The sequence below is a fragment of the Parambassis ranga genome, chromosome 22, assembly GCF_900634625.1.
Source record: "Parambassis ranga chromosome 22, fParRan2.1, whole genome shotgun sequence".
In the NCBI taxonomy this organism is placed as follows: domain Eukaryota; kingdom Metazoa; phylum Chordata; class Actinopteri; family Ambassidae; genus Parambassis; species Parambassis ranga.
Window position 1 is genome coordinate 14,443,436 of NC_041042.1, and position 16,692 is coordinate 14,460,127.

The 16,692-nt window shown below is 42.4% G+C and overlaps 1 protein-coding gene across 5 annotated transcripts in view; it reads left to right on the forward strand.

Moving 5' to 3' along the window:
* The first annotated feature begins 576 nt into the window (after positions 1-576).
* The window catches only part of tnika (TRAF2 and NCK interacting kinase a), a 57,845-nt gene continuing 41,729 nt past the window's right edge, over positions 577-16,692 (forward strand). For all 5 annotated transcript variants that reach the window (XR_003669442.1, XM_028394972.1, XM_028394969.1 and 2 more), the window contains exons 1-2: positions 577-985; positions 10,101-10,166. Coding sequence is in view for 4 of the 5 variants with exons in the window: in XM_028394972.1 (XP_028250773.1) it covers positions 929-985; positions 10,101-10,166 (123 nt within the window). In the remaining variant the exon portion in view is untranslated. The remainder of the gene's footprint in view (positions 986-10,100; positions 10,167-16,692) is intronic.

Below are 16,692 nucleotides of genomic sequence, written 5' to 3' on the forward strand. Positions count from 1 at the left end.
ACAGTAAAAATGGTGAATGCCTGTTTTTTTATCGGCAGCCTCTCTGTTCATGACACACAGACTTGTCCATAGCTGCTTCTATACTGAAAATGTAAATTAACTACACATTGTCTATTTTAATTTTAAGATGATTTCTTTGATTATTTTTTTATAACCTGTTCAGATATCATTTGCAATGGAAATCGATAATATATATTCGGTGCGTGAGTACTTTTACTTTTAATACTTTAAGTACAGTTTAAAGTAAGTACTTAAGACTTTTACTTAAGTAGGATTGTTAATGTAGCACTTCTACTTTTACTTAAGTATATATTTTGCTGGGTAATTGTACTTTTACTTAAGCTTAAGCTTCAGTACCTCCACCACTGTTACTAAATAAAATGTAAATCAGTTTGTTATGGCATTACATGTAAAAGTACCGTGTGCTGTAAATCATGAGGAGCGTTGGGGAGGGGAAAAAAAGTTTGGGAGTCCCTACTGCCTCAGCAAACCACGCCTGTTACCGGGCGGGGTTTGCTGAGGCAGGAGTGCGCCCTCACCTCCCTCCTTCTCTATATTTACTGGCTGCCTGTCACAGCCGCGGCTATAGCAGAAGCAAATCCACTCTCTGCAGCAGCGCTTCACCTTTCTCCGCTATACCGTCTCCATCCCGCAGACATGGACCTGGAAGTGCTGATGTGCACGGAGCTTTCCACCCTCCACGCGTTTGCGCTCTAGCCGTGCGCTCTCCTCCCTCTGCCCGGCTCGAGACACGTATACGTCCCGCTGCTGACTAGAAAAAGGGGGACTGTTATTATTATTGTGTCGTCCGCTGAGACATCAAGAGGAGGACAGTAGAGACGGAGAGGAAACCACACACAGTCGTGACAGCAGAGGCCGTTTCAGGATATCGGTCAACTGAGAGCGGCTTTTTTTTGTCTCCTCCATCATGGCGAGTGACTCCCCAGCTCGGAGTCTGGATGAAATCGACCTATCCGCTTTGAGGGTAAGATGATGAGACCTATAATTTGTGTAAAAATGTTGAAGGGTGCATGTGCGCCTTCCTCCTCCTCCTCCTCCTGCTTTTTGCACCTGACACTGCTCCCTGAATAACAACCGGCGGCTGGAGAGCAGGGAAGGCTGCGAAAGGCGGATGTGTGGGAGCCGGGCCGCCACAATGTGTCAAATTATAGATCCAATTATATATATAGACTTTAACTAACATGACAGCTGGCTGAAGCCTTATCGGTAACAGGAAGGTGGGTGGTGTGTGTGTGATGCTGAATCGAGATTGTGGCTGTGATTTTTTTTTTTTTTTGCTGACCTGGATAAAGGGGTTTGTGAATCTCCAGCCTATTATAGCCTCATCAGCTTTGATTCAGAGGGGAATTTAACCTTTTTTGCCACACACTGCTGTTTCACATGACTTATGCTTTAAAGAGTAAAGTTAAAGTTATTTATCCACAATTTCCACCTCATAAACTTCTTTCCCCTTTTTCTAGTGTTATTTCCTGTGTGTGTGTTTTTGTGTGTGTACCTGAAGTCACTGTAGGCAGGCTACTCTCAATCCAAGCTGAACCCTTACATGCTGCAGTAATAGCCAGTTCTTTTGTTCATCCGGTGTGTGTGTGTTGTGGTTTGCAGCCTGCTTCGTTTGTGTTTATGCGTGGATACCCATGTTTTCACTTCACTGGGCATTATGTGTGGGTGTCTGCCAGGCTGATAAGTCACAAGAATAGAGGATGCTTGCACATGAGACAGACCTGTTTGCTGCTTTGAGAAACAAAACCACATCCCTCGCTTTGAGCCTGACACAGACACATAATGCAGCTGTTGTACGTCTGTCTGTATTTACCTGGGTTCACGTCTCTTCGGTTATATCGGCGTGTCTCATCTTCTCTGCCGTTGCCTGCTTCTCTTCTCTTTCATCTAATCCATCGTTTCTTCCTTTTTCTATAAATTTTCTCTCCAGTTTTTCCCCCCCTCGTCTAACTGTCTGACCAAGTGCATGTCTCCGTCTATCTGCCAGCCACTCTGTCTCTCAGCATTATCTCTCTGTGCCCTCCCTGTACGAAAAGTAATGAATCAAGCGTAAAAAAAAAACCCAGAGATTTCTATGATTAAGGTGAGTTTACACCAGAATGGAGGAGGGGAGAATGTGGAGGAGGACATGTCTGTACACAGGGAGTCTGCTCCTGTTCTTTCAGGGGCTTGATGTTCAGTGCTGGTGAGACAGAGAAAAAAAGGTCTATGAAAAGGTAATTCACTAGAAATGTGTCTTCGCTTTACATAATAATTAAGATGGGGAACAAGGAAAATTAGAATATGATTCATAACTTCCAGGTAAAAGTTTTCCAATAAACACACTTTGCCGGAGGTGTCTTGAGGAAACTTAAATTAATCCCTCAACATGTCTGAACAAGGCTCGCCTATTTACAGCAGATAGATGTACACACACACACACACACACACAGAGTCCAAGATGAGTGTACAGTCAACCACTGGACTGGCTAGACAGGAAGTAGGTCAGCTGGCTGTGATGAGGTTGGGGGGGGGGTGATTATAATACTGGCATTGGTGTTGGGGACGATGGAGCATTGTATTTGTGTGTGTCTGTATGGTTGGGGGGAGGTCGAGGGCCAGAGCTTGGTCTCAGACAGACACACACACACACAGAGTTGCACAAAGAGACAGACAGAACTGAGTGGGAAGTAGAGTGGAGAGAGAAGTGGCTTTTCATGTTTGCTGTCTCTGCACTTTTCACGTTACCTCTCCCACTCTTTTCATGTGCCTTGTCTGCGACATTTGCTGCTGTTGTGCGTCAACCCGCCAGCCCCCGTCAGCCGCAGCACCTGTATAGAAGCAGCGTGTCTCACTTGAGTGGGAAAGGCCATGCTTGCTAGAGGCAGGCTGTCAGTGTGAGCCGCTGTGAGACTGACAATGACAGCCAAAAGACCACACAAGGTCGAAAATGCTGCGGTTATTACACAGACAGTGGTTTTTATGTAAAGTGATGAGTACATACGTAGGTCAGAGGCGTCAAAGGCACGAGCTCATCCAGTCAGCTGACGGGAGCAACAGATGGTAAACCAGCAGGAAGTACAGCCACAGCACTGCACACACACACACATGCACATACACATACACATACTGGCATGAATGCGCTGTGCAGGGACTCAGGTGTGAGATGTGAGATAAAAGCGAGTGAGCAGGTGAGGATGAAGGGATAGTGACATGGTCAGAGAAGGACACAGTGGGAGGAAGCTGGAGCGATGGCTTCAGAAAGGTGTGAAGATAAATGTAGCTTTGAGAGACAGAGAGAAGAAGAAGAAGAAGAAGAAATCGACAGAGGCTGAGCTCCCGGGCTAAAGGTGGGGATGTGACCAGTGACTAAAGTAGTCAGAGGCGAAGACCCATCTCTGGAGCTTTCTCCCTCCCTCCCTTTCTATCGCTGTTGCCCAGTAAGGCCACATTCCTCGGCCCCTCACCATGGACGCCATAGTAACGGGGCCACAGCAGTGCCCAAGGCTTACACAGAGCTTATTCATGAATAGTCTATATACTGTATGGCAGTCTGTCGCTGAGAAATGCCCCTCTCCCTCCCACCCTCCCTTCCACTCTGCCTGCCTGCTTCAAGTTGACCTATTTTTTCCCCCCCAAGTCACTGATGGAGTTGCATTAAGACTTTAATTCTCTGAACTCCAGTGTATAAGTTGGTCTGGTGTACAGAAATAATTTAAACCCCAATTTAGCTTTTATTAGAAACTTGAGTTATTAGAGATTTTGGTTGTAGGCGGCAAGGAAGTACAGTATTTGTTAAAGGCACAATTTGTAAAGTAATGTGTGGCACATGCACATTGGAGCTTTTTTCGTCCACTATCCACCATGTAAACACTGATGTTAGGAAGAAGGTTTTTCTTGGAAATTTCTTGTATGCTTGCAGCAATGACTTATGCAAGCAAATGAAATTAATTCAAAGAAAAATTTCACTGTACCGGCCACATTGTTTGCCTTCTTGGAAGTGTATACACACCAAAGTAATCAAATCAAACGGTGATAATGCATTATATTCCAGCTTGCTTTAAAGGGCTTTAAGTAAGAGTATGCACAATGCCACACTCACTATGAGAGGAGAGGAAAAAAAGAAAGCCACACTTGATCTGAAGTGCTTGAAGGAATCATGTGCATGTAAACAACTCCATAGTAGGAGCTGAATCCCTCCATTGTGTGTGCGACTCACGTGGCGCTGTGCAACGAGGGAAGAAAGATGGATTGAAATGACAGAGAGGGAGAGAGAGTGACGGTCAGAAATCGAGAAGAAAAGATGAACGATGAGGGCGACTGAGGCATGGGCGCTGAGATGACGGGGAAAGGTGTGAGATGACAAGTTGGCAGAGATGGATGAGGCGAGAGGAGCGGATGGGTTCTCCGGCGTCGCAGGACAAATCCTGCAGCCTGTATCGTCTTCAGCGAGCTGTAAATCTGTGATTAAGAGTTGACTCGTGTTAATGTACTGTACATGTCTGGGGTGAGACGTACTGGGAATTAGGCTACCACTGCGTCAGGCAGTGCTGGTGAGCTATGTTGTTAAGTGTAAGTGGTTTTATAAGAGGCAGACTCGGCCCCAGCATGACTCCTATCATCCTCTTAGGGTCTCTAATTCAATCCACCTCATTTCTTTAAAACTCACTTTCTATATAGACACTAGCTGCACTCACCTGGCTGCTGTCTAATGAAACTATAAAATGATAATGGTACTATAGATACACTGCAGCCATATAGGATCATGATAGAGCTCTACAGTGATTAAGCCCAGATTATCTGCATAAAGTGGGTGAGAATAAACTGACAAGGCAACATGAATAGATTTTATGTGGGTACATGGACATAATATACCATAAACTATCAATAACAAGAATACTTTTTGAATGTTTGTCCTCCAGACCAGAGGGTTGTTTTCAGACATCAGGGGAAACTTAATTTTAAATATTCTCTGTCTCTATATTTAAAAAGCCAGCTGTCTAATGACGCACAATGTCAGCTCTAACTTTGTTTGTTGTTTGGAACTTGGCAGGTAGCATTCAGTTGATTATGTGTTTTCTCCCAAAAAGACTGAAGATTCCAAAGGTTTTATTTGTCATTTGTTGTTGCTCAAAAAGTCAGTTATATGAAAAAGTTATTTCATTATAGAAACACACCATAAAACACTATACAATAATAATAAAATGAGAGAATACTCAGCGGGACTGAATTGAAGATTAGAAACAATGAGCTGAAAGGAGCTAAAACACTGCAGAGGTGTGGCATCATTCTCTGTAAATTTAAGCATGTTTAGATCCCTCATTCTAAAAATCTAAGCTCAATGTATGTTGTTTGTGTTTTGTCTTCTTTGTGCGTGACATAGGTGCAAAATGTTCTTTTCATGAACGCACCAAGAACAAACTGCTCGGTCTTTTGTCTGTAATGAGTGCAGTTTGTTCTGAGATTACAGTTTATCCCTTCAGCATTTTGTGCCGCTGTGTAAATAAAATCTCACAGATTAGATCAGTGCCCGTTTTTTTTTTATCTGTGCCTGGGAAAATTCAATATTCACTATAAATTCCTTGTAAATGTATTCACACAAACACATGTGCTGTTCTTTTCTGTTTCATTTCATATTTTCTCCCAATTTCTTCATGTCACATGGGGATGATTTTGAAGGAAGTGATCCTGTGTACGAGTGTCTGCAGCATATGAATATCATGTTCCTGGTTATAAACTACCTTTGATCAGGAGGTTATGACCAACGTGACATTTGATCTGAGTGTGCCATTTAAAAGGATTTCTATGGCTCCTGGAGCTCAGACGGTGTGATTGGGTTTGGTTGTATTTTACATATTTGTCCTTCTGTGGAATCTCTTTGAAATGTTATCTGGTAAACATTAGCAGTGGTGACACACAAATGGTGCAGGATAGATATGTTTGTGTTCCTGCTAGGATATAATTATAAAGTTGACTGTTGGCCAAACAAACAGGAGTGCAGAGTGCTGCTTACTGTGCTTCTTAAAAAGATACGAGTTTAATAATTAACAGCAAATTCTTTCAGTCCGCCAGTAAGATCTTTGAGACACACTATGATTTACAGTGATGTAGATTTTTGGTTGTGAGTCTCAGTTGTGATGTTTCAATTAGAACCTCCCAACAAGTGTGTTTAAATGGGACAAAGTAGAGACATCTATCAACAGATAACATTATCACTTTGTTTTGTTGATCAGAAGATGCCTCTGTAACTGTGATGTATTGTGTTATTGAAATTCAGATGTGCAGATGTTACGATAGGTCGTGTTTACACTTGTGAGTCACGCACCTGATTTGAATGTCTGTTGTTGGTTGGTTAGATAAGAGTTTTATGTTAGGAATGTAAAGGAGAGGATTGAGGGTTAGGTTGCGGAACGGGAGAATGAACACAGCCAGTAAAAGTCCTCACACATGTTGTAAAGTGGCTTTCACAGAAGCGGCTGGCCAGCACTCTAAAATTCATTATTAATGTTGTATAAAGCTCATGGACCAATATTCACTGTTTGAAGAAAATAGCAGATTCACTGCTGGCTAAAGTTAGACGTACCCACGAAGAAGACCCAGAAGTCCAGAAGAAAGGAGGCGCACCATGTTTGATCAGTCAGAAAAAAACATGGTGCATGGTGTGTGTATATATATATATATATATATATATATATATATATATATATATATATATATATATATATATATATATATATACACCATGCATGCATGTGTGTGTGTGTGTGTGTTTTATTCTTCAGTCACTCAGCACTTTTTTTTAGTTGTATTACAAGCTATATTTAATGTGTTATTCAGCAGCATCATGCAGACACGCACTGTGATTCATCTGCCACCAGTGAGGTCACATGGCTGTCATGTGACCCTGGCAGAAAAACAAAATGAGAAAAGAGAAGGGGGGGGGGGATCTGAACTCTGAACCACACACACACACACACACACACTCATGCCGATGCACTGACAAAGCCTGGCGCATGCTGAGAGCTCATTCTGCAAGTGGCCTATAAAATATGAATGATATCGTGCTATATTTTTTATCAGCGAGCCTAAGGACATGTATGAACTGGAGCAGCAAAAAACGCTCTGTTTCTCTGTAGCCACAGCACTCATTCTGTGTGCCAGGCATTTAGCAGACCCTCGTGCATGCCGGTATCATGTGCTTGTGGTTTCTATATGCATATACATTTAAAGCATGACTTGTTTTCTTGGGTGCATGATTTTTTTTTCTTTACTGTTTCTGTCTGAATGTATAAACAGAAAGGCAGAGTGCATCCTTAGATGTGTCTTGGGAGTTGCTGTCAGAACTTTGTATGCACCTCTGAAAGTTAATTCACACAGCTGCCAACTCAACTGCAACACTCACTGCAACACAGAGAAAAAGGAAGTGAGTGTAGGAAAAAAAAATGCACCTGCTTGAGCTGAAGGCCTGGTAGCAATAATAATAGTCGCTCTCACTTTCTCTTTTGCTGGTGTAGATATACACACACTTATCTTCTCGTGCCCACTCATACTGGTTAGAACATTTGAACACTAGCCCTCATGTAGGAGTGTGTTTTTGGCACAGTGTGTGAGAGAGCGAGACAGCGGGAGGATGTACTTGAGACAGAGAGCGAGAGAGTTTGTTGACGTGTTTGTATGTGAGGGGAAAGTGCATGTGTGTCAGTGACTGCAGAACACAGCAGAGAACGAAGGATGAGAGGGGGGGAAAGGGAAGGAGAGAGCAAGAAAAGCGCAAGGCCCTGTCTTCAGAAGCAGCTGACAGGTTGACAGGTCTGCTGAGACCAACAAAAACAAACATTTAGAGACAGAGAGGGGGAGAGAAGCTGGGAAACTAAAAAGAGGGGCATGAACATTCAAACATGAATACAGAATTCAAAATGCACTTTTTCTGTTTGGCCATAATGATGTGTTATTTCAGGGTGAGGTGCAGCACGCAAAGATTTGCATGGTATGCCAGCATAGAAGGCTGAAAGTTCAACTGGAAATTTTCAAAGACGTGCCATGAATGTCGAGTTCAGAATGTGAGAAAGCGTCAGTGAAAAAGCGACTGACAGACTGTGAGTGAATGAGAGGTGCAAGGGGAGAGAATGGAGATGGAAACAGAGTGCATTTGTGGCTTCTCAGAACGGAGAGAAGAAATGAGATGAGGGTGTGAGAAGTGGGTATCATGTAATATCACCTCTTCTTCTGCTTTGCATGGGTCCCAGTGAAGGTCTACACATTAATGCAGCTTATTTAGGTGAATCAATGAAATTAGCCTCTGGCTTTGCTCAAAGGGCTTCCCTTTTTTTACAAGTCGGAAACAGAAAAATTCTTTTGATAATGGCATATTTTCAGCTCTGAAGTATTGACTCTAGGATATAGTAGAGTAATCTGCATTCCAAGCAAGCGGCAACCTTCGGGGCTCAAAGTGGAAGCCCATGCGGAAGTGTCAAAACTTGTAATTCACGCTGCAACAGCTGGGGGTTGGCTCCAAAAGCGAGTAATTTCCCATAGACTCCCATGTTAAAATGGCCGATTTCACAGCAGAAAAGAACATGTTTACAGCCTGGTACAAAAAATCGCTGTGGTCTCAGATGATAGGTTCTCTTCTAGTGTCAATTGTACGGGGGGTGAATTTTTTTACAACTCACTCGTTTCAATTGTATTCGGACTTAAAATTACGCCTAATTATGGGCGTTGCCGCTTGAGTGACAGACAGTTGACATATCACAGCGTGATTTTCCTGCTTCCACGATCGCCCGCCCCCCTAAACCCCGCTCGTGCTCCCCCTCTTTGTCCATATTCGGAATTTTAGTTGACGTGACGCTGCCAACATGGCGGCGGTCATCACGTCCCGGAACCTCCCACTGAGACAAAACCGCTCTTCAGAAACAAACGGGTGACGTCACGGAAGCTCTGTCCATAGTTTTTACTGTCAATGATTCCAAGCGGTTTGTTGTGCAGAGGTTTAAGCAGTCACGCTACAAAATCACATACTTGATTTTGCAGAAACCTAGCAAAGTAGTTTAGTTGCCTAAAACCACACATTGACTCACAGGGACAGAAAAATGAACATAAACAAGGAAGTAGTCATACGAGGCAGCAGACTAATGGAGAAGAATATAAAGATTAACACATATAAACGTGAAACTGAAGATTTTGCCGTGGATCCATGTAGCCATCACACATTTTGATGTATGATTTCCTGTATGAATGTTTTCAGCTCTGATAATATTCCTTATTGGCAGGTGTATAAATGTGAGGACACAAACGAATGAAAGTGACATTTACAAAACAGTGAGGATGTACAGAGAGAGAGAGAGAGAAGCAGCAGGACCTGGAAAAGAAGAGGGCCTCAGTGGTTCTGGGACTCATTCACTGTTGGAATGAAAGGAGTGCTGGAAGGAAGGACTCGTCCTGGACACTGTCAGCAGTGAAAGAGGGAAAGTGTAGATAAAAGAGTGTAAGAGAGAGAGAGAGAGAGACATAGATGGACTTGAAAAACAGAAGCTGGTGGAGCAGCAAGAGAGAGAGAGAGAGAGAGAGAGAGAAGGAAGGAGAGGGTGAATACCAGCTATTGTTGGAATGCCGTAGCAACATGCGGCAAAGAGGAAGGGGGAGGTGTGTGTTTGTGGGGGTCAATGGGTTTTATACTCTGTTTGAGCTGCTTCTTGTCAGAGATGCGTTGAGATCTGCGTTGGCAACCTAGCGACTGTGGGCTTAAATTATTAGTTTGGTTGGATGCAGGCCTAAAACAATCCAGCACTGCATTTCAGACCAGCGTATCAACACTTGGAGAACTCAGTAGATGGAGAAGTACATTATGACCGAGCTTAACAACCAGCAGTATTCAGAAAACATGCCGGATGTTGGAATCGTAGCTCGTTAGGAGGCTTAATATCCTTAATAGGAGGTTTACCATGTGTTTTAGCATTGCAGAGAAAGTCAATAGAAACCATGACAGAACCTCAGGAGTGCCTTGTGTATAACAAACTGTCATGCTTTTGTAGTGTTTGTCTAAACCTCGTTAAATGTCCATTGTGTCTTCTTGACCCTCTTCTTTTCTTTTACTTCTCCAGGACCCCGCTGGCATATTTGAGCTGGTTGAGCTGGTGGGAAATGGCACCTATGGGCAGGTGTACAAGGTAAGATTATGATTATTAGTATGTCATTCTGACAGCCTGCTCCTCCATCTTATCAGGGTTTTGTTTGTGCTTTTCAAGCAGCCCATATGGAGTAAAACACACTGAGACTGATGGAAACACAGGAGTACATTACAGGAGATAAAAGCAGCCCACAAGCTTAAAAGAAATGGAGCGAATGTAAAAGAGAGTAGAAGCAGAATCTGGGGCACATAAAACTACTTTTAGGAAATCTTGACTGTGTTTACACTTCTTTCTGTGTATCTGTGTTGGCTTTTGTACCCTCACCCCTCTAAATGACTGTGTGTATTTTAAGAGGAAGTGTTTCTCCGGGACACAGGAAGTGCATGTGCTAAATTAGTCTGCTGTGGTGACACAACAGCGGTTTTGGCTCCTTGCTGTCAGATGGACTCAGCTGCTTCCCCCACTTGTTTGAACAGTATCTCTCAGTCCACGTTACTGTCTTGGTTTCCCTTTCCCTTTGGTCATCCTCCTCTGGTCCCTGCTTCCTTTTCTCAGAGTGCAGGATGTTGATCGGGCCTGTGTCGCTCTGTTTAGTCACCTCTGGCGTGTTTAAACATATGTATAGCATGGACCGCATGAAAGCCCCCAGCGAGTGCACATTTTCTGTCTGAAAATGTGTGTGATGGACCAGAAAGTCAAGGTCAGGTGCTGATGGAGTGAAGCTGTTCTTACAGCTGATTGGACCAGAAAAAAATTCAGGCAGACGCCAGACATGCTTCTCCACGCTTCTAGAAATAACCTGACATCCTTGTGTGTGTGTGTGCTTATTTGTAAGGGACAGAAAGGAGGAAAATACACAGAAGGAACAGAGAACAGGAGAGTTATGCCTAGCCATTTATTGCTGACTTGGCTCTCTGCTGTCTTGGTGAAAGTCACGGCTCATTTACTGGCTGACATTCAGCCGGTCCTATACATTACAGAGCCATGGAATTCCTGTAGCAACAGCACTGGCCTGTTGGGTTTGAAGCCTATACAGCTGATCCCCCACTGCTTTGTGATTGAATGTAATACATACATACATATTTCCTCCATTTTTTTTCTCCATAAATATCCATATTTAACCCTCTTAATTTGCCTTTTCTGCTTTTGTTTGTCAAGAAAAATACATACCTTTGAATTTTGTGAGCTTTTTGAAGACCTAACACATATTTTCTGCCCCGACAGAAACACACATCAGGCTTAAAAGGTAGAAATCGTGGTAAAAATGTTAGCAGGTTCCCCCCGGGGATCAATAAAGGATTTCTGAAAAATGCTTTAAAAAGCTGCACGCTCAGTGCTGTAGAAATACAGTGATACGCAAGAAAATATCGGACTCACACATACAGATAAGAAGCAGAGCCACTTGTGCAAAAAAAATGCCATCTATTTTTTAAATTTCTCATGCGGTTGAAATCCCTCGCCTAAAGAGCATCAGCGTCTTGCGAGCAGGTGAGCCTGTGACTCAGTGAGATGATAAATTGACCTTCAGCCTCCTGGTGGGTATTAGGGAAGTGAAATTGCTCTGTCTGTCCCTGAATCATTTTTAAACACTTGTTATATCAGACAAATAGCACACCAGAATATGATTGTGTGTGTATAGCTGTGGAAATGTGCAGTATTCCCGTGTGTGGATCCGTCTGTGCGCCGTGCAGTTAGCACAGGTGGAGTTTGAATTTTTTTTTTTTTTTTTTGCTCAGATGTAAAGATTAGAGGCAGGCAGGCTGCAAACAGGAGTTTTACTGCTCGCTTTGATTCCAAAAATAAATTCAAGTTGCTCACTCTTCTGTGATCACACACTGCGAGTTAACAAGTGAATGCCTTGATATGGTTTTTTTTCCACACCGTTTTTTTTTTACGGACATTTACACATCGTTATGAAATAAACACAATTTTAATTTTAGAGATAAAAATGAAGCCCTAAATGTGCAGAAGTGTTACTCCTCTGGTCTGCTTAGTTACATCAAATGATTTCAGATCCGTCACCTGTGCTTGCTCAAGAACTCCCACCCTCCATGTCTGACTGCCTTCACAGAGTGAAGGTGTTCAGTGACATGCTTCATCATAAATGTCTCCTGATTACTCATTATCAGTGGTGGAATGTAACTAAGTATTTGTACTTTGTTACTGTACTTAAGTACATTTTTATGTATTTGTATGTTACTTAAGTAAAAATAATAGTGTGCACTTTATACTTTTACTCAATTACATTTTGCAGCTGTTATCTGTACTACAAATTTTAAAACGTCTGTAGTTACAAGTACATTTATGAATATAGTTGTGTTCATACAGCTGTGCTGGACTCTACTGCTGGACTTCTCTTGTAACTTCTCTTTACAATCTGATCCGCAACCAATTAGTTCGGCAGTTTCGCATTAAAACGAAGAATATGAATCATCTTTGGAAGCTATAAAACGCTAAAAGCATCAGCCAATCCTCCGGGTGGAGCCTGCGCGGAGTATTGGCTGGTTGTCGCTCTCTTCCTGCTCTGCGCTCACCAGAGAGGTACGTGCATGATGGCCGAAGTCACAGACCGCAGCTCGTCTTCAGCTAATGCGTGTCCATGTGATTGGAGGTGTGGCTTCGGGGTGAGCTCCGAGAGAAAGGGGCGTGTGTTTACTTTGGAAATCTGGCCGACTCTCACTGAGTACCTTTAAGATGATTTCTTTGATTATTTTAACCTGTTCATGTATCCTTTGCAATGGAATTTGTACTTTAATTAAGTACCAAGCTTCAGTACTTCCTCCACCACTGCTCATTATGTTAATTAGATATCAGATCAGATTAGATCAGATCGCCACCCTAACCTTTACAGGTTTCAGTGTTGGTCGAGACTCCCATTTAAGTGGTTAAACTCGTTTTGCTTCCTGTTTGTCAGGTTGCAGGTCATACATCAGCTGCCACAGGAAGTAAACAAAGTGCAGATGTGTTCATATTAATATAAGCTCAGTCATTCTGAACGCTCTGTTTTAAAGAATTTAACTTTAACTGAAAGAAGGAAGAGCGTTTGTGTGTGTGTGTAAATATATTTCGGCTACCTTTGAGCTTACTGCAACTTTTATGAGCTTGTTGGATGGAGTTAAAAATGCATCAGCTACAAGTGAAAAATGGCAGCCTTTCCTTAGCTGTTTGCATGTTTGACATTTCATTTTTGATTAAATGAACAGATTTCCTTTAAAACAACAACAAAAACAACATGGTTTTTTTTTCCTGATGCAGAAACATGACTTTAATACCCACCCCTGTTCTGCTGCAGTAGGTTTTACACTGTGTACTGAAGCCAGTGATATGTAGCTTTGTGTGTATCCATGCATGCTTTTGTGTGTGTGTGTGATATTAATGGTCCACACAGTGTTTTATGTTATTGGTGCTAGAAGGCCAGTAATGTCTGCCTGGTAGCCAGAGATAACAGGTTTATCAACAATTCCATTACCCCGTCTAGTTAAATGATACAGATCTACTCCTCTGTGCTCTTTCCTCTCTCACCATCTCTGTTTTTTTTTCCTTTCCTAAAATCTCATCTCAATTAAAAAGAAATGTCATAAAAAGTTGTTTCATGATGTTTGTGTTGTTGCTGCAGTTTCCCTGTCAGCAGAGGAAAAAAAAAAGACGAAGTGATAGATGAATAGCCACCAAAGTGAAAAGATAAATTTAGCTCTCAGCCTCCCTCTCTCATCTAACATATCAATGGCGGTTCTGTTTCATGTTTTCATTCCTCTTGTCTGTTCATCCCACCTCACTTTTTCATCCTTTTGCTTTTCTGGATTTCTCTTATCAATATATAATCACGTTAATCTGGTTTCCCCTGTTTTTTGGGTTGAAACTTCCCCTGCGAGCTGTACTTAAGGGAGCAGCCCGTGCCTACAGTATGTGTATATATAGCTGCTACTGGCTGCTTTAAAAGGGCCATAAATAGAGAACACGGGTAATGCTGAATAATTAAACACATTCTCTCTCCACTTCCCTCCCTCTTCATCTTCCACTCTCTTGCCCTCCCTCTCCATTTCCTCCTTTAGCTTTGTGTTGTCACTCTTTTATCATCTGCTCCTCCATCAGTATTTCCACTCTTTTATTTGTCTCTCTCCTACACTCACTATTTTTTTTATCATGTTTTTGCTTTTGTTCTACCCCCCCCCCCTTTTTCTCTCTCTTTTGCTCTGATGCCTGTGAATATTTGATGGGGCTTGTGGGAATTGCACTTCTCCGAACTGAGGAAGCTCTCCTCGCTTCACACGGTACCACAGCGAAAGAAAGGAACGATCACCATCCCTGCTCAGCCATTGGCTGAAATGCTGACAGACAGGACACCTTATTGACTGACAGGCGTATTGATTGGCTAATTGATTAATCACAGCTCCTTGTCATTCCCATGGGAGAAGTAATTTTTCTGCCTGATGAATGCAAGGACATGTTGAGAGGGCAACTAATCATATCTCGGTCACAGGAACACTAACGCGCGCACACACACATCCACAAACCTGTGAACGATGGCACATTCTGCTCATTGTCGCCTTGGCTTTGTAGGCAATAAACCATTTCCTGTGTTTGTGTAGATTCTTGTGTTTCACATACACTTTGTGAATTTGCAGGGAAGAAGGAAAGCAATCTTTGATGACAGAAACCATCCACTCTGCTCCTCTTCGGGCAAAGTGCTTTATACACTCTTTAAATATTCACTACTCTGAAAGACACACACACACATGCACGCTCACACACACAGTGGAGCAGAAGTGACAGTTGGGGACCTGGGCTGTATGGGCTTTTTATACTATATGCTCACCCACTGTGACAGCAACTCTGCACAATGAGCAGCTGTGAGGTTTCCATTTAATGCACTGCTGTACAAATGAATGTGTGCAGAATCATGTCCTTGTTTCGCTGTGTATGTTTTTCAATGCATGTTTCAGTTATTTTAACACTGAACAGAGTGCACCATGTAAGCAGAGGCCGTTACAACCTCACTTGACAACTTCTCCGATGTCATGATAATCTTGTTACCCCGTGGCAATCCGGGATCGAGGAATGTAAACAAACAGTCGGGGATGTAGATTAGGATTAGAGCTCAAAGACATCCTTCATCCTATTAACCATTCACACCTGTATCTAGTCTCTTCATCTTTTTTCTCTCTGTCTCTGCATCATATTGTTTTACCTGCAGTTCCCTGCTCTCCTCTCCTCCTCCTCGTCTTCATCCTCCTCCCTCCCTCCCTCCCTCCCTCCCTCCCTCCTCTGCCCTCTTAAGAACTGAATAAAACTTCAAAGTTGTTTTTTTTATCTTCGTTATCTGCTGGAAGTCATGGTGCAAAGGACCATGGGAGATTTTTCTCTCTGCATGCTTGCCACAGCCATCCCTTTACCACACATATGGACATGTGCGCACACACACACAGCATATACACCTCAAAGCTTGGCTTAAAAGACTCTGCAAAGGGTTGGTTAGATGGAGTGACTTCATTTATTCCTCTTGTTTGATGTTCCAAACTCCTTCGGCTAGTGTTACACAGCAGGAAAAAGAGAGCAAGCAAGCATGCATAAACAGTTTGTATCTCTTTGAAAATAGTCGTGATAGATTAAATTAGTGGCAGCTTCACAAGTCAGTGGTTGGTACTTTATACAGATTTTTTTACCATAAATACTCGACATACTACTGTGATTATTACCTACATAGCTCACTAACCTAATGCATAGATTGATTCAGTTCGCATATCTCCGCAGTTGCAGATGTTGATAGCATTAAGTGTGATATTGCCAAGCTTTCTATTCCTATTCAAGTCATAGTTCTGCAAATCTGTATTTTTAGAGGAATCAAATAAGCTGCTGAAAAGTCAAAAGTAGTGTTTAATATTCATTAAAAGTTTGCACAGTGTGAGGAATTCGATGAGTAATCTGATAATCTGGACTAAATATATTTCAGAAATACATATTCTTTAATATTAAATATCTGTATAAATGGCCAATTTAAAATGTTTTACATACATGCATTCTGCACTTCATCCATATGGACTGAAGAAGCATGATATTTTCCTTCAACTCTTTAGTGTTAGTGTAAGGACAGGAAGCAATCTCTTCGCAATTTATATAATGACAGTGACAATTATGTGCAAATTACACTCCAGCTTCATCTCAGTCTGCATAACAAGAGAGGACTACTCATCCCCTAAAAATATATGCATTATTAGCACTAATATGAATGCTGTGTGAAGCTGGAAGTGCCTGCAGGCTGCAAGGCTCATGTAGGATTTGTGTTGATCTGTATGTACAAAAAGTGTTTTTGTGTGTGTGTGTGTGTGTGTGTGTATATACTACGTGTCCCTAGTGTAGGAGCATTCGTTTACGGTGCAACTCGGTGTCATTGGCCCTCTTTATTGCTGGATTTTTGTTGTTTGTCTACACATTTTAATCTCTGGAGTCCTTATAAATGAACTGCGAACCGTGACTGAGGTGATGTTGCTCGTTACCGTGGGAACAGCAGATGTGCTCGTGCTGCCCATGTGCATATACACACACACGCATTCACACCTGGCAGTGT